Source organism: Fundulus heteroclitus, chromosome 16 (assembly GCF_011125445.2).
Source record: "Fundulus heteroclitus isolate FHET01 chromosome 16, MU-UCD_Fhet_4.1, whole genome shotgun sequence".
Classification (NCBI taxonomy): Eukaryota; Metazoa; Chordata; class Actinopteri; order Cyprinodontiformes; family Fundulidae; genus Fundulus; species Fundulus heteroclitus.
The window spans coordinates 16,894,105-16,912,278 of NC_046376.1; the positions used below are offsets into that span (position 1 = coordinate 16,894,105).

The following is an 18,174-nucleotide window of genomic DNA, read 5'->3' on the forward strand; positions in this document are numbered from 1 at the left end:
AAATGTAGTTACGTAAGAAAGATTGAAGGCTAAAAAGTATTTTATTTCTCTCTCTCTCTTAAATTGATTTCAACATTTAAACAAAAATATATAGGTGCATATGCAAGTAATGTAAAAAAAAAAAAAAAAAAAAAAAAGTTGTCTGGGTGTAATTTAATAATAGTTGTGAAACGTGTTAACTTAATTATGATCTTCTCTTTGAATATAGTTATTCAAATGCTTGCCAAAAATTCTTCTAAACAATGTTCAAGTTGTTTCTTCAATTTTCTTGCATGAAAAAAATTCCCATGCTTTCCAAATACACAAAAAAGTTTTCCCAAAGCAGTGACAACAGAACCAGAATAAGTAAGTGAAATTGTTAAAATGCTGACTTTGTGTTGTTACAAAATAAAATCATGATAAATCTTTTCAAAACATTTTCCACACATGATTTGAGATTTATTTTACACACATAAAATGTACACACAACAGATGAAAGTAATATTGTTGAAGCACCTATATAGGTTGAGCTGGTATTTGTCACCATGCCACATCTGGACTCTGCAACATCTCCGCACTTTATCTTGGAAAGGTTCTCCAAATCTTTTCCATAGTCCTTATGTGAGCCCGCAAACTATTTGTCAAAATTTGTTGTGGACTCTGGCTTATTTTATTTTGTGAAGGTGTTACTTTATTCATCTTCTTATATGCCTGAAATCACTGACGCTGAAAAATACGATCCATCTTTATCTTTACAACAGACACTGAAAAGTTTTGAATAAGATCTGACTGATATTAGGAACTGCTCTTAATTTAGTCCACCTTATCAAAAGCCCCACTTCCAATTTGATGAAATGGAACTCCATGAGCATAGTCTTGCCCACGCCATGTTTCACTGTGGCGTGAACTTTTTCCCAAATCGTCAAGTTAGTTTCATCATAAAACACTCAACTGCAGGGTTTTAGAAGATTTTAGCCAAATTTTGCATGCCAAATAATCTTACGACATAGATACCCTCAAGTTCCTTTTTGCTTTACACTCCTGTTTTTCATCAGTTTCATTATATTTAACTATGTTGGCAGAACCCTTAGTTATTCTTCCCTCCGTGAAGTCTTCTTGGAACTTCTTTCTGCGTTTGTTTCAAGTAAGGAAAATTTACACCCTTTTTAAACTTCTTTGCCAATATGTAAAATTGTGAAGATTAAACCAAGATGGTATTCTGTTTTGCTCTCTGAATTTGGATGGTGCCAATACTTTTCAAGTTTACCCAATGATTAGGTATCTTTAAAATACAGTAATATTCAATAGATTAGAATTTGCATTTTTAAGAGGTGTGTTTGTCAGATTAAAAGTACCTTTTGAAAAAAAACAACAACCTTAAAGTCTGTAATAAACATACTTTTTCTCTAAGCCCCTATTTCAACATAAAAATGCTGCTTTTTTTTTGGTCTGATGCAATATTTTAATCCTAAACGGTGTATTTTCATTAGATGGAAGTGGGATAAAAAAAATAATAATAATTGACAGATGGCTTTAAAACATCATTCTATGTTATTCTATGTGTTTTCCTTTGTGAATATGGTAAATTAACTTTTCAATTATATTCTAATTTATTGAATATGACTGTATATTAAAATAATAATTTAAAATATATCCCTTAATGTCTAGTTATGGCACCAAAACACTAGCATACACTATTCAACGAATTTACATAACTCCAAAAATGACCAATTAATACAAGTATAATTATTTAAAACTGATAAAGATTTTGTTAATAGCTGCCCTTAGTCCAGTGGTATAAACCAATCATATGCATCCAACAAGAATTCCCTCATTATTATTCTGTTTTACTACTTTTGATCCAAATTCTCCAAAGTTTAATTTGACTCACTTGCTAGTAAATGTTTCCAGTTTTTATACAATAAATATACAAGTAAAAACTTTTTACAGCTAAAATATGCATTTCTTGTTACAGAAAAGTTTGGAATCTGCATTGGAAGCTTTCATAATTTAGAAGCTTCTGACAATTCAGATCCCTCATGCTTAAAGAAATATTAGCATATCTTTTGGTCAGAATGGTGCCTCCCATGATATAGACAGTTTGACAAATAATCATTTTTCCACGTAAATTTACATTGTATTCTCTTATCTCAATCATCCCAAACTCACCATTTCCCAGGAAAAGGAAGGATTATCACCAATATGACACCCTTGCATTCTCACAAGAAAATAAAATCACATAAAGACAAAGTGAATAATTTTTAAGTTTAAATCTTTATAAGTCTGTTAAATTTCTTTTTCACTTTTTACAAAAACAAGGGAGGGGGAAAAAAATCCAAAAACACTATTGCAATTCTCTCAGAGAATGCCCTTTTTGTGCCTGTAGATTTCACTCTGGCTAGCACAATCGGAAACTCCACTCAATACTGCTGTCTTCATGGCCTTTCGCACGAGTGGGGAGGGGAAAAACAAAGGAGAAATGTAGAAAAATGGACAGTAATAAAAAAACATGAGAGTTAAAACAAAGCAAATCGGGAAAAAAAACAGACCCACAGAGTTTAGGAGGAGAAGAGTAGGGCAAAAAAAGGGATACACAGAGTGAACAGTCCTACATGCCATGACTATCTCAGCTGTCTTGTGTTTGGAACAACAGCTGTAATATTCTTCCTCTTCCAAAGTCTTCTGTCCCTTTACAGTTTGGTTATTAAGGGCAGCATTTGCTGTTGGCACTGAGTTCAAGAAGGCAGCCTGAGAGTTCCTTTGCCCAGGAAGAACTGCAGGACACGGTCCACAAGGAGAGCAGCAACAAAGTCCACCACCAGAACCTGGGCAATTATTAACTTGAACTGCAAGGAAGTATACAGAAAATATTACACACACTTATTGTGTCAATTATGCCAAGGCAAATAAAACAAAACATGGTAAAATAGCGTTAGCTCACCTCAGTCGGGATGTCTACGAGGGCAAACTGTTCATTGAATTCTGGAGAAGAACCAGAAAGAAGTCCAACGATCGCTAAACCTGAAAGTGCGATGCTCCACAGTAGTGGTCGATTTTCACTGAGAGATTCCATGAATGGGTGACCCTATTGGACACAAAGAGGAATCCATTATGTAAATAATAAATACTATAAATATTAGTTTAAATAACAATACTTAGTCACGAATGGTAGCATTTAGAAAACGTACCTTGTAGTTAATGGCAAAGGTGGCCATCTGCATGGCCATGGACATTATATACACAGTGCTGTTAATTAGACTGGGCTCAAATTCTTTATACAGATCTACAAACTGCTCCTCTCTGTAATAAAAAGGAAACATAAAAAATGTAATCTATTCATATATAAGTGTCACTTATAAAAAGTACTGAAAATTATTTATGCATTTTAAAAAAAACAACAACATTTATTTTAAATAATAAAACAAGCGATTGTAGTTGTTTGAAGTTTTAGAAGCAAAATCTAAAAAAAAAAGACAGTAAATAGTAAACATTTTAAGCCATCTAAAGTTGTTTATATTTCTTTTGAGACAATCTTAAAATATCCAACATAAAGTGATACCAGTAAACAATGCGTTCTTGAATATGTCTAAATAATAAAAAAAACTGAAATAATTCTATGCCATCATTGCAATACATGGTCTTGGAAGCAGATTTTTGTCTGACTCTGTTGTACTTTTGCTTACCTTGGTGGACTTCTGCTTTGTGCTTCTTTATAAAGGTACACAAGACTACAGAAGTGAACAGCGAACTGCAGCAGCACAGTCAACACTGTATACAGGTTGAAGATGTTTGGTAAGGGCCGTTCTCGAGATAACGTTTTCAGAGGCTGCAAAAAAAGGAGGGGGAAAAAAAATCCTGATTTGTCTGATTTTCCACATAAAGAAATAATTGAGGAGACATGTAAAATGTGCATGATTAGAACAATAAGCAACAGTAACTTGTTAAATTTACAGTTAATATCTCAAATTCTAACCTTTGATCTAGATATAAAGAGAAAGCATCCAGCCAAAAGCAAGCCTTGCAGAGTCGCCTGGAAATCACTGAATTTGACTCCTTCGAGGTAGAGAACAGACTGACTGTAGGCCAGCACTAGCGCATTCAGAGCAAGAATCTTGAACATCTGGAGTGTTGTCACCAGAGTGCAGCGACCTTGTTTTATTACATGGCAAACTGGGGATAAAAATAAAAAAATGAGTCCAAGAGATGGTCACCAGTTTTATGTATGAATCTCAGCAAACCATTCAAACAACTAAGAACTGAAACCTGTGACTCACTGCACTGAATGGAGGAGAGTTTTGAAGTGAAGGGGGCAGCAATGGATGCGTCACCAAGCTTGACAACTTGTATCTGATCCTCTTCAAGCTCTCGTAGGACTTGACTGATCCTTTCCTGTTGCAGAGAAAGCCTAGTGGTTAGAGTAGTGTGTGTTTCTTCATGTTAAAGTGTAACTTGCAGATGGTGTTTTTTTCCAACTATAGACACATTATATTAGGGAAATGCTTTTTTAAGGAGTTACAGACTGCAAAATGTGAATATAGCTCTGTGACAACAAATAAGTGTGTTCGTGAAGCTAATTTTTTGCAGGACCTTTATCTATAGTATATTGAATTGCAAAGGCAATCTTTGCTGTACTTAAATAGAAAGTTTTTTTATTATAGGCAAGATCTGTTCTACACTGGATTTCCTTACACTACAAATTAGTTTCTCTTTGATGGCTTATATTACTCTAAATCTGTTCACTTTCTTCACTTTTATCACAAAAATTGTAGCTGGTTTAACTATAAAAATGTTGTGCATGTTAGAGCTGCACATTATATCTCAGTATGCCTGTACGCAATATGTAATTAAGTGTTAGCTAATTATTTAAGTACCATGCGTTCAGACCCTCTATGCATGTAACAGGCCTACACACTGCTCAAAAGCATAAATAAATAAATAAATAAATAAAAGGAACACTTTAACAACACATCAGATCTCATCTGAAAAAAAAAACTAAACAATATTGCTGGACACTGATTTGGAATAGGTTATGTGTTAAGAACCAAAAGATCCCCCATCATTTGATGAAAATAAAAATGATCAACCAAGAGAGGGCTTAATCCAAAATCACAGAAAGTGAAACTGAAAAACTGATGCAGCAGCCTGGTCCAATTGGCTGAAATGTATCTAAAGGGTACTTAGTAGTTTGTATGGCCCTCGTGTGCTTGTGTGTATGCCTAACAATATCAGAGTCTCCTCCCAGATCCTGACCAGGCCTTCGCTGAGCTCCTGGACGGTCTAACGTACAACCTGTTGGCGTCAGATGGACCTAAACATGATGTTCTGGAGTTGTTCTCTTGAATTCAGGCCAGGGGAGCATGGAGCCCAGTCAATGGTATCTATTCCTTCATCCTCCAGGAACTGCCTACATACTCTTGCCACAAGAGGCCGGGCATTATCACGCACCAGGAGAAACCTAGGACCCACTGCACCAGCAAGGGTCTAACAATGAGTCTAAGAATTTCATCCCAATACCTAATGGCAGTCAGGAGGCCGTTATTTATCCTGTACAGGTCTGTACATCCCTCCATGGATGTCAAGCTCCACGGTACTGGGCAGTGAACACATGTCCTACTACAGGACATCCGGCCTTCAGGCCACCCTCATGAAGACTATTTCTAATGGTTATGGCAGTGAGATTCCCACCAGAGGCCTACTGGAGGTCATTTTGGCTCTGGCAGTACTTATCCTGTTCCTTCTTGTACATTTGAGCAGATACCGGCCCTGCTGATGGGTTATGGACCTCTGAAAGCCCTGTCCAGCTCTCCTAGAGTAACTGCCTGTCTCCTGGAATTTCATCCAGTTTCTTGAGACCGTGCTGAGAGACACCACGCAAACTTTCAGGCAATCTCATGTATTGATGAGCCATCCTGATGGAGTTGCACTGCCTATGGAACCTCTGTAGGGTCCAGGTGTCGCCTCATGTCATCAGTGGCGATACTGACCCTGGTCAGATGTAAAACTACTGAATAGTCCAATAGAACCGAGGAGTGAAAAAAATGTCTGTGGCCTCCACTTCAAAAATAGCCATTTTTGGGGTTATCTCTTTGTTGCCCCTTTTAGTGCACCTGTTGTTAATTTCATTAACCAGAACAGCCGGCACTGATTAACAACCCCCTCTACTACTGAACCGACCAGATCAATACCCCAGAAGTTTAACTGACTTGATATAAAAAGGGTTCCTTACATTTTCTTTGGGCAGTATATTTGGTGACACTAATTCAATGCAGCATAAAAGGTTTCAGGTAAAGAGGTGGTAAGTTGGTAAGGTCTTTAAGAAACTACAGCTGAATGGTTTATTTGCGGAAAAACCACAGATGTAGGTCAAGAAGGGACTTTTCAATAAATCATTGTTGTTTAGATGGAAATATAGATTTTATTACATGAGCTGGATAACTGACCCAGTATCTAGAATCAAAGTTTGCTATGAACTCAAAGCATTAGATAAATTAGAATAAATTAGAATATGTGTTCCTCATAGGAGCGCATATTCCTCATCGGTCAGATTAAAAATACCTTTTGAAGATAACAGCCTTTAAATGGGTATTATACATACTTTTCTTTAAGTCCAAATTTCCATATAAATAATGTTTCTATTGGTTTGATAGAATATTCTAATCTTAAATGTTGTGCTGTCATTAGCTGCGAGTAGAAAATCCTTATAATCAACAAGATATAAGGTCTTGAAAACATAAACTTGTGTTTATTAATAATTCTTATGTGTTCCACCTAACGAATAATTAAACCTGTCACAACACTCTTCTTCACTCCTCTACTGTTAGTCACTGCAGTCTTCATTTTTACCTTGAAAACTCCAATATATAAAAATGTTTAAATGTTATTCTGGGGCATGTGGAGTTATATTTTTAGCAAAAAACTAGGTCTTGCCACCTGTTCTTATATTTTAAGACATCCCAGTTGTTATCTAGACGTTCCAATATTAATATAGGGCAGCGAGATTTTTTTTGTATCAATTGTATAGTTGTAACGAGGCAGAGGGTGACAAATCAGAGCAGGACAGCGGGTATCATTAATCACCACGATGTTGACATCCTGTTTCGAGAAGAAGACATGTATACTTTCAATAAATGATAAAGTAAAACACCTTTTGTGCCGCAAGTTGCTCCTCTCTCTGGGCCATGACCCGATGTCTGGCTCCCCTTGAGCTCAGCTTAACACCAGAACTAACAGGTGGTGCAGGCCTGGAGTCTAAGGTTGCCACCTCCTTGTCTCTGCGCTTCTTTTTTTCAGGCAACCGCTCAGGGGCATTGGCCAAGAGGGCTACCCCTGTGAGAGAGCAAAACATTATGGCTCACATCTGGAGGGATTAATGGCACATTTCTTTTTAGTACTTTTGAATGCATTTGAAATTACTTACCAATGTGAGCATGTTTAAGAGCCCCTACATCATTTGTGCCGTCACCACACATCAACGTCACATAGCCGAGCCCCTTCAGACTGGTGATTACAAATTCCTAAAACATACAAGATCAATAAACTTTTAGACAGCTTCTTATATCTAAAGTAGGAAGAGAGTGCAGAAATTGGAACTCCCATGACAGTAGTTATGTTTACATGGACAAAAGTAATCGGAATAAAATGCTGATCGGAATAAAAATGCGTCATGTAAACATCGGAATATTGTAATCCGATTAAGCTCAACTGTATTCCGAATGAGTGGTGTTTTATGCCGATTTACAATCCGATCGACATGCATGTAAATGCTTGTCAGGATCAAGTTATTCTGAATGTGACAAACTGACCTGCGCATGTATGCCCAACGTAAACGTGACGTATTTCTGCGTTGATGAGTGGCGGAAATACGTCGGGAAGCAAAACTGTCTGTGCTCCCGATCCAACCTTTCTATTTGAAACATTAAAAGAGCTCAAAATTTTTTATTTATTCAGTAACGTTTCAACCGTAATTAGAACCTTGTGCTAATGTGCGATTAGAACTCAAACACTACCGCTTTGTTTGCTATTTTTTGTTGTTCAGGAAAGGTGTGAGTACTTATTTGTCTGCATTTTTTTAAATGGAAATTTGAAAACTTTGCGTGTCAGAGTGGTTCTATTTTGAATAAAGCCAGGTGCATATACACACATATTATGATTGGAATAACTGATATATAAACGGTACAATCCAATTATTTTTATGTTTTTTTTTATCCAAATTCATTTCAATCCGACCCTGAAATTTTGTGCATGTAAACATAGCTTTTGCTGCTTTAGGACCTACCTTCTGTTTTGGACTGACTCGAGCAAATACTTGTATGTGTGGTAACAGCATGTGGAGTAGGTGGGGATCATAGCCCAACCTGGCCAGGCCTTCTCCTGTTACACACAGGTCAAACTGATGCACAAACGAAGAAACTGAAGGAGGAGGCAGTTCAACAGATACTGTGCCATCAATAGATTCCCAGTGCCACTGACCTGGGGAAAAATAATATTTATAAATACCACAGCCCTTTATGCATGTCAGGGGTTAAAACACAAATTTAGTGATAAAAAATTAACACTTACCCTGATTAGGGCTTGGCTGCAATATAAGCGTATGCTCTTTCTGGATAAAGTGGAGCTCTCTTGCAACATGGCACGCAGTTAGAGGGTTGTCTCCTGTGATCATCACCACCTGAAAAAAAAAAAGAAGAGATGAAAGAATTAACCGTTAGAAATTGTTGTCAATTTCAGTACGCTCGCAAAATCAGCATCATTGGCTATTTTTTTTTACATGATGAGATGCTTCTTGGATCTCTTTGATCACTGCCTTGCTGTCATTCTTGAGTGGACAAGAAACGACCATGAAACCAGCAAACTGAAGATCGCACTCCAACGCATCGCGGCTCATCTCCCGGACCTGCGTGGCACAAAATATTTCAGTCACTTTGTATCAGATCAGCAGATAGGCGCTATAAAAAATAGAAATAAAGTGTTTTGATAAAAAAACCAAAAAAAAAAAAAACCTGTTGATGACTGAGGTGTCCAATTTCTTTGTAACCTAAAGCCAGGACTCTTGCTCCTTCCCTTGACATTTCTCTGTGGACTTGGTCATAATTTCCTGGACATTCTGTAAACTATAGACAGCAGTGTTAGGACACATATTTCGCATAAGGGATTTAGGACTCCATGAAAAACTTAGAGCTAGCAGTTACCATTCCTCTGAGTGTCTCTGGGGCACCCTTGACGGTGGAGATATAGCAAAGTTCGGTGGACCCGAGCTTCTCGTAAGAGGCCAAGACAGACATCCTTTTCAGAGCGCTGGCAAAATGGAAACGCTGGTGAATTTTGAGTCCCTGTGTTTTGATGCCTCGTGGGAACACCTTTTCGTCTGGTTGAAGAAAAATACAAATAAAAATCAATTTCAGTATCCATTGTACTGTTTATTCTTGAAAAAAAAAACCACTGAATCAAATGCTAAGTTTTAAAATTCAAGTGATCACACCGGACACCAGTCACTAGACACTCAAGTCCAATAATATAAGGATAACACTGCCTGAACCCCAATTATAACATAAGCATTTATTGTCCTCTCAGACTCATGCCTTGTACTGTATATTTAAGAGGCACCTTTGGTAAGTGTCCAGTCAGCAGCAGTCAGCATGGCCTTCTCTAACGGATCTCCCACCAGTTGCCCATCATCCAGAGTAACCAGTGAGTGACACGTAGCCACTACCCTATGCGTCTCAACAGGGATCTCCGAGACAGGCATCACCTCCTTTCCCTCTCTGGGGATGCAAACAAATAAATGGCAATAGACGTAAATATCTACAGTCCAAGACAAAATTATCATATGTAATGTGGTTGCTTCTCCATTTCACGCAGCTAAATGGAGAAGTGGTTAATCGGGTCTACCTGAGGCCCGCTACCCCTCGAACCACCAGGCTGTCACTCGTCAGAGTTCCTGTTTTGTCAAAACAGCAAATCTCTACTTTCCCTGCAAATGGTATCCTGAAGGGCTCTGTGCAGAATACATCTGAAGCAGAAAAGGTTTCATTGAATGACAGACGGTTGAAACAAGCTCCATAAACGAGACAGAAGCAGAAACATACTCACAAAGTTTAGCCAGGGCAATGAGAGATGTGTTAACTGCTAAAGAAAGCTCTATTGGTAGCTCTGGTGGAACCACCGAAGTGAGAATGAGTGTGCACTCCAAAAACAACTTGTAGCGATTTCTCGTGAGATCCTTGGTTCCTAGACAGGTGATAAAAAAAAGACGTTTCAGGTTGAAAGTTTTATTGGCTCTCAGCAAGACTTACGAATGAACCAATAGTTTGAAACTCACCTTCTACCCACACATATGCAGCAGCAGCAATGGCAAACACCAGGAGGAAGAGAATGAAGATAAAAGTCTCCAGATTGTTTGCCGTCACTCTTTTTACACCGAAGAGAATGGTCCTTAACAGTTTACCCTGTAGCACAGTGTCACGACACACACCAATTAATATTGGCCAGAAAAGTTTTTTGTTAATGGAATGATAAAAAAAATACACATTAACATTTAAAAAATGTTCCTGTTCCTTACCTGAGAGGTATAGAATCCTGTTCTCAGTACATAGGCCACACAGCCATTGTCTACAGCTGCAACAATGGAAAAAGTTTGAGATGTTAAGTACAGCAGAACAGACACGCAGTATTGATAAATACATTCTTGAATGCCTGTGAATATCCCTGTTGAGACATGAAAAGACTGAGGGATTAGCACTTACGTTTGAGTCCAGCAGTGGCCTTTAAAGGAGGAGTATGCTGGACCACTTTTGTTCCACCTGAAATGACGTGCAGGCGAGAGTCTGTCTGAAGGTCCAGAATTCGCTCTGGATCCAAGTCCTCTACTGGCTCCTGCACACAAAGTTTTAGAGGGAGGGTTAAAAAAAGAGGTTTAATTTACACAACACTACTAAAAATCCATATAACAAAAGTACCCCCCATGACCCCCACTTAGACTTCTTCTTTGTTTTTGTTTTTTTATCACACTTAAACAAAGATCCTCTAACAAATTTTAATATCAGACAAAGATAAATAAAAAAAGGCTGTTTTCAAAAGGTGATCGCATTAATTAAGACAGGCTGTCCAAACGAACATGATCCTATGTGAAAAAGTAATTGCCCTCTAAGCTCATAGCTAGTTCAGTAACTCTTGGCACTGAAAACTTGCTTTGAGCATTTGCGATAAGTGGAGCGAACGCTGTGGAGGAATTTTGACCCTCTTTTCTCAGTTTTTTTTAACATGTCCCGTCCGGCTGTGTAGAACTAAGAATTCCTTTCTTAATGCCAATGAGAACCCAACTTTTACCTGTTTTTAATTCAGCTAATGGCTAAAATTCAGCCACACTGGGTTTAAGGCATGGACAACATATTTAAGATCATCCGACATCTCAATTAGATCCAAGTTAGAATTTTTATGTGGAAACTCTAAAATGTTAATTTTGGGTCTTTTTAAGAGGAGCCTGTCAGGGATGGACTGGATGGGGTACTTTGGGTAAATGGACTGAAGTTATATATTGCTTTTCCAGTCATGCTAACCACTTAACCAGAGTTTACGCAACAAATTTCATTCTCATAGCCGCACTCACAACATTCACATATCAGTATGCCGGCTGGTAGGCAATTTGGGATTAAGAGCAAAGTAGGAAACGTTGACAAGTGGTGGAAGAAAGCTGGAATCAAACCCACAACTTTCCGATTGCAAGATTAATACGGTTCCCACTGAAACACAACCATCCCTTTATTGTCCTGCTGCATAAGCCAAATGCCCTTCGGCTTAAGGTCACAAATTCATTGCCGGATTTTCCTTCAGGATTTTCAGGAACAGAGCATAATTCATGTTTTAATTAATTACAGCTAGTCATCCGAGTCCTGAGGCACCAAACCAACCCCAGATTATCAGACGATCACCACCATGTTTGACCGTCAGCGTCATGTTTGTTTTCAGAAATGCTGTATTAATTGTACATCACATGTAACGGGACAAAGGTCCCCTTTGATCCCATCAGTCCACAGAATATTTTCCCTACAGTCTTGGGAATTATCAAGGTTTCTTTTAGCAAATGTGAGATGGCCCTTTTTGATTCTTTTTGATTAACATTAGCTTTTTACCTAAAAACTCTCCCATAGATGAAATCTTTGCCCGGTCTCTTTCTCAATCTTGAATCATGAACACTGACTGAACCAAGGCTACGTTCACACTGCAGGGGAATGTGACCCAAATACAACCTTTTTGCCCACATGTGATCCATATCTGTCTTTTTCATGGCAGTGTGAACAGCCCAATTCCAATCTTTTCAGCCCCCCTCCCCCCCAAAAGAAAAATCACATGTGGTACCAATTCGGATATGCATTGGATTTTTTTCAAAGCGTCCATTGTCTGAACGGTCATGTCGTATTTGATCCATCTTTCATGTCACTCTCCTGTCTCTCTCTACACATCAACACACAGTAGCAGCAGTCAGCGCTCCATAAAAGACCGTCATTAATAGCTGTGCTGCCTTCTTCTTACCTTACTTCATCTTGCTATGATGTGGTCTTAATACTGTCGGCTCTCATTGCTCAACAGCTCTCTAATAATAAGGAGAGATACCGGTCTGTATTCATGTTGTTTTGTTGTTGTTGTTTTTTTAAATGAAAACTTTATTGAACACTTCACCATTACTTCTGTAAACAGTGTGTTGCTCTGTGACGTCTCCTTCTCTTATCTGTGCATGCAGGTTGCTTTGCAGTCTTGAACAGTTCAGACAGAAGTCTGATGACGGCCACATTTAATAGTAGTGGGAACTACTACTAATTAGAGTAATTTTGGTAGGTTAAATACTCTTGGGGATGTACACCACAGGGCATGATTTATGCCTACTTTATGTTGGCACAAGTTTCTATTTGAGTGACTTCTTGATTCTACTGGTGTGACAGCAACCGGGTCTAGGTATGAGCAGTTTAGTTTAACTTAGCTTTTCAAATGTTTGGCTAATCACATTATTTTATCATTTAACGAGGCGGTTGATTACTTTTGTCATTTGAAAACTGCATTTTGTATTTATTCACTCAGGTTGTCTTTGTCTGATAATATTTGTTTGATAATCTGAAACATTTAGGTGAAGCTAACATTAGAAATATTTATGGAGGCAAATACTTCTGCCACATAACTATATTATTTACTTACCTTCATCTGTGGAACAGACTCTCCAGTCAGCATGGCCTCATCCACAATGCAGCGGCCCCTTAGTAGCAGCACATCACAGGGTACCAAGTTATCCTGGGGTGAGCGTCCTATAAAATAGAAAACACAAATTTTAACACACACACATACTAAGTCAGTGTAAGGTTTGCAGGGTGAAGTCATGACATTTGGGACTGGACACTTACCAATAGAGACAATATCTCCAGGAACTAGTTCATCACTAGAAATAGGCCTCCATTTCCTGTTGCGATACACCTATCAAAGAGTACATCCACTTATTTTGATGCTCGATATGAGCCTTGACCCACACTTTATTAATGGGAAACAGGTTGAAGCTTTAATATTTGGAAAAAATATGTTATAAAGGTCTAAGCCCCCCTAAAGACGCCAATGCCATTGTCACTCAAGTCTATCAAATTGCCTGATAATTACATCCACAAAATTGTAACTTCAAACAAAATCCACTGTCTTGATACTTGACTTTAAATTAGCAACAGAATAGAATTAGCAACAGAATAGATTTTAAAGTTGATCAAGTTTACCTGGATCATGTAGGGCTTGTTCCCCATGCGGCGTATCTCTGACATATTTCTCATTTGCTGTTGGACCAGGGAGGCCTCAAATGCAACCAGCATGAACAGAGTAAAAACGCTGTAGTACCAGTATTCGTCTAGACACCACAGCCCCACACAGAACACCTGATGAATGGCAGAGGGCAGATAACATCACACGGATGTAAAATCTTGAATTTTTTTCCCCCTAATAAACCCAGTTCAATGACAAGAAGTAAAAAAAAACAGGCATACCTGGAAGACAAAAAAAGGAGCTGTTGCCCTCTCTCTGAAGAGCTCCAGAAAATCTGGCACCACCATCTCTGCACGATTGGTGCCATATCGCTTTTCTGCAACTCTGAGCTCCGTTTCTTCCTGGTATCCGCGCCATGACTGGAAATAGCCCATTGGGTAGTTCATGGGGAATGCCACCGGAAGGAAACATTTCTTCTCTTTGTAGTCAAAGATGTAACGGATCTTTTGAAACTCAAAATATAAGATCTTTTCCCCATTCTCATCCTGTTGATAAAAAAAAAAAAAAAAAAAAAAAACACAGAACAAACATTTTAAAAATATCCACATAAAACAATTACACTCAGTGTTCCCCCAAGACATTTTGTGGGCCACTACAGCCGTCTTCTGTGTCTCTTAACATTTCTCTTATTTGTCCATTTTTCTGTCTCTCTTTTTATGTTTCTGTCTCTATTGTGTAAATCTATACATGGCTATATTTTGATTGGGCTACCTGCCTTTCTTCCTCCCTACTTCTCGATTGAATGAAAATCTCTTTAACATCTAGATCTGCCAGAGTTTGTAATATTTTTTAGCATAACTTTATTAAATTTCAATTTTGTTACATTTGAGATCTGTTTCTTGTCAATTCATTGGGTCCATCTAGCAACAAAAATGTCCTTTCCAAGTATAAAGCAGCCCTCTGTTTTATACTTGGAAAGGTGGATTTTTGTTTCCAACAGACAGACTTTTGGTGATTAGTGACAATCAAAGCAAATGGTATTTTTGTAGGACATCTGAAAATGACCATAGAGCCGTGCACTGAGCGTTAATGCTTATAGTAATCCAGTTTAAACATAAGATCATCATCCTCGTATTTATATTGGGAAAACGTTCTCAGTATATTGAGGTAATCGGGGCACCACGTGAAGTAAACAACTCGTCCTTTCTCAGTTGTAAAAACAGAAAAAAACTGACAAAGGACGCATTTATCCCGTTGGATCCCACACTCCCGACACAAGCAATACAAATTCTGTCGGGGATAACTAGCTGGTCCTTTATAAGCAATAAACAATAAACAATATTGTCAGCAGGGAAACACTGACATTTGTAGTGGCCAAAAATACATATTCAAATAATTAACAAGAGTCAAAGCCGAAATCTAAATTAACCTTGCAAGTTCCGTATCAGTAGTAATCAATTTGTAAGAACATAGACCTGTAATAGACGGTCATGGCAGGCTTGGCTTTCACAAACTTTGCCACATAAACTTTGAGCTTTCTAGGCAGATATCAGTAAAAATCTAAAACAGATTTCCAATCATGACAAGATGGGGAAACGAGTCACTAAAGATGTGAACAAACCTGTTCCCTCTGTAGTGTGACAAGCTCAGCAGAACCATTGTTGGGGGTTGGAATGACCTTTGCCAGCGTAGCCAGGTTGGGGTCTGGCTCCTGTGTTTATTCAAAGAAAGAAAGAAAAAAAAAAACAGATGATAAATTCATACGTTTTGGCAGGGCACTTCACTGATAAAACACAAATCTTTTCATCTAGCATTTGGTGATGTCGTTTTTGATACAATGTTTTAACACGGTGGTGCAATAATGCAGCAAAGCAAGAAGGGTTACCTGCAACATTTGTTGGATATGAATCACTTATTGTAAGACAAAAGATGACAAAATTGCTACTATTTCCCTAGAATAATGACAATGCATAATATTCTATTCAGCTTAAATCAGGTTTCATTGTTTTAATAGACCAAATAAACTGGTAACCAGGGACGTTTTTGAAGAATATATGTATGGTCAAAGTTTCAGGCATGAATAACGCAACAGAAAACTGGCAAAACCTTATTTTTAAGGGATAGAAATGCTATTAGTGATTTTATCTTTTCCTGGCACAATGGTCATTAAAAAACAACGCAATAGTCACGCCAACCATCTCTATAAGGTTCGCTTTCTATTGTGTTTTGAAATTAAACCGATAGAGGTGCTTCTACCTGAACAATCCTTTGCATGATTATAACTCCTCCTGAAAAGATTAATTTCATTGCATGCTTTGAAACACTGCCATGTGAAGACAGTTACATTAGAGATCATATCTTAAATAACTGGAGTTAAAAAGTTCAAGAGGTTTAGCTTATGAGACAAATAAAAAGTTCAGTGTCTGCTGAACTGTTTCTAATTTATGTCAATCTAAACACAACCTTTTCCTTTGTTATAGATCCAAATATTATGGAACATCATAATTTTTGTAAAACTGTTTTAGAAAGTTTGAGAAAATCAACACGCCTTGGAGCTGGAGCTTTGCTGAGATTTCTCATGGCTAAATTAATAGTCTTCTTAATTTGTCATTGTAACTTTGTACATTCCAGCAAAACTTGTCCTCTGCATTTAACCCATCTTATTAGGGTGCAGAGGACTGCCACCGTGCGGCGCCAAGGGTCTTGTTCAGAAACTCAGAGGGACAGTCTGTGGGATTCAAACCAGGGAAGCAAGCGCCCTGCTCTAACCACTAGAGAACAACAATTTTAAGTTTAAAAAGTCAGGTACTTCATGACTATTTGACTCACAAAATGATCTGACAGGTTCTTAAAGCAATTAAATTGATTATATATTGGAGTATCTTCAAAACAGATGTTAATTATTCAGTTCTTTGAAGTGTAATGAGTACTTCAGCTATCCAGGTAGTCATTATTTGCATCTACCGTCAAAATTTCTAATATCTCAAAACACAATTCTATAAAAGACTAATAACCTAGCTATTCATGGGTTATCACCAAGTGTGTGCTTACTAATCAGAACATTTATCAACATTTTATGATCATTTTAGCTTGAAATAATGTATTTATGGATATTTGGAAATAAAATCCCAATAAACTTTTTTTTGTCGCCAAAAGAATAAGGTTAAAGATGACTCTAATGCTCCCTGTAGATTGAACGATAGCCCATCCTAATGATTTGTTCTGAATAGAAACAATTGATTCATAGATATTTGTGGTATAGATAAAGTCTTACACAGTTAGTGTTTAGAACAAAATATGTGCTGTAGAGATGCGGATCAAATTACAACCAGTACTAATGCAGATGTTATTTGAGATGTCCTATTAACAGCCTGGTGACAATGTCATTATACAGAAATTGCTTCTTTTTTAATTGAGATATTAAGAAAGGAGGAAGGAGTCAGGTTGGGTTTATTTGTTCAATACTTGCTAAAAAAAAAAAACACCTGCACACATTTTTTTTATATATATATATATATATATATATTGTAATTTGTGTTTACCTTGGAACAAGTGAGCCAGCAATGCGCGTGCACGGACCAGTAGCCAGAGAGTGCCGTGAGGACGTGCGCGATCCCGATAGCGGCTAACGCAAGGAGGCCTGCCTCTGGATACTCGGAGGCACCGTACACCCCTAACCACACGTACACCCAACCAGGGTAGAGAAAAGCCAGAAACGGGAGGACAGTGCCATGTAGCAGCCGGGGCCTCCGTCTGTACAGCGTCACCGAGCTCACCAGCTCATCACCGGCGCCGCTATCATTCTGGTTGTGGTTAACAGAGGGGGCCATTTGCAGCTCACCCGGTCCTCTGATTCTTCCTGCAGCCATACTCCCGTCTTTCTTGGCGTCGTTCATCGTATCCGAATCCCTCACTTGGCCCCCTCTACCATCCGCCACCACCCGGTCTCGCAGTAGCCGGTAAAAAAAATACGATTCTACACACGAATCGGTTTGTTGTGTCCAGCCTTGAGCGCCAGTCTGTCGATTCTACTGTTCCCTGACCGTTGCTTCCGCATACGCAAACACGCAAAGCCACGTAACGTTTAGACGGCATCAGCGTCCCGCAGCTTGCTCTTTTTTTTCACCCTTTCTTTCCCTAGATGCCTTATTTAGGTTATTAAAATGCAACGAATATTTCAGGTTCTGGCAGTATGGCTATTTCAAAATAAATAGATTAAAGACTGGTAAAAGTAAAAGCATACAAATAAAACATATAGGTAGGAGAATAATGGGGTTAAAAGTGCAATAAATTTAAATTAATTTGTTCAATTGTGCTTTTTTTTTTTTTTTTTTTTTTTTTTACAAAGCGTGACTCTGTTAAAGAGGAAGGTTTATGTAAATACAAAAAATACAATTATTTTTTAACCCACTTTATACTATCCCTTTAAGTATTAACGTCACTGTATGGGGCGTTACCTAAATGTGT

At 38.1% G+C, this 18,174-nt stretch overlaps 1 protein-coding gene across 1 annotated transcript; it reads right to left on the reverse strand.

Annotated features, from left to right (window-relative positions):
* Positions 1–405: 405 nt before the first annotated feature.
* atp13a1 (ATPase 13A1) lies at positions 406–17,777 on the reverse strand. Its single transcript, XM_012871033.3, has 25 exons — positions 17,250–17,777; positions 15,329–15,418; positions 13,989–14,252; positions 13,725–13,880; positions 13,368–13,437; positions 13,165–13,271; positions 10,722–10,851; positions 10,538–10,593; positions 10,298–10,424; positions 10,069–10,206; positions 9,868–9,988; positions 9,583–9,740; positions 9,168–9,343; positions 8,979–9,089; positions 8,747–8,872; positions 8,539–8,647; positions 8,255–8,448; positions 7,397–7,493; positions 7,124–7,305; positions 4,254–4,368; positions 3,953–4,149; positions 3,663–3,805; positions 3,168–3,279; positions 2,921–3,064; positions 406–2,825 (listed from the first exon to the last, which is right to left on the reverse strand). Exons 1-25 carry the CDS (start codon positions 17,601–17,603, stop codon positions 2,715–2,717), a joined length of 3,588 nt encoding a protein of 1,195 aa, XP_012726487.2. The 5' UTR covers positions 17,604–17,777; the 3' UTR covers positions 406–2,714.
* Between the last annotated feature and the right edge of the window lie 397 nt (positions 17,778–18,174).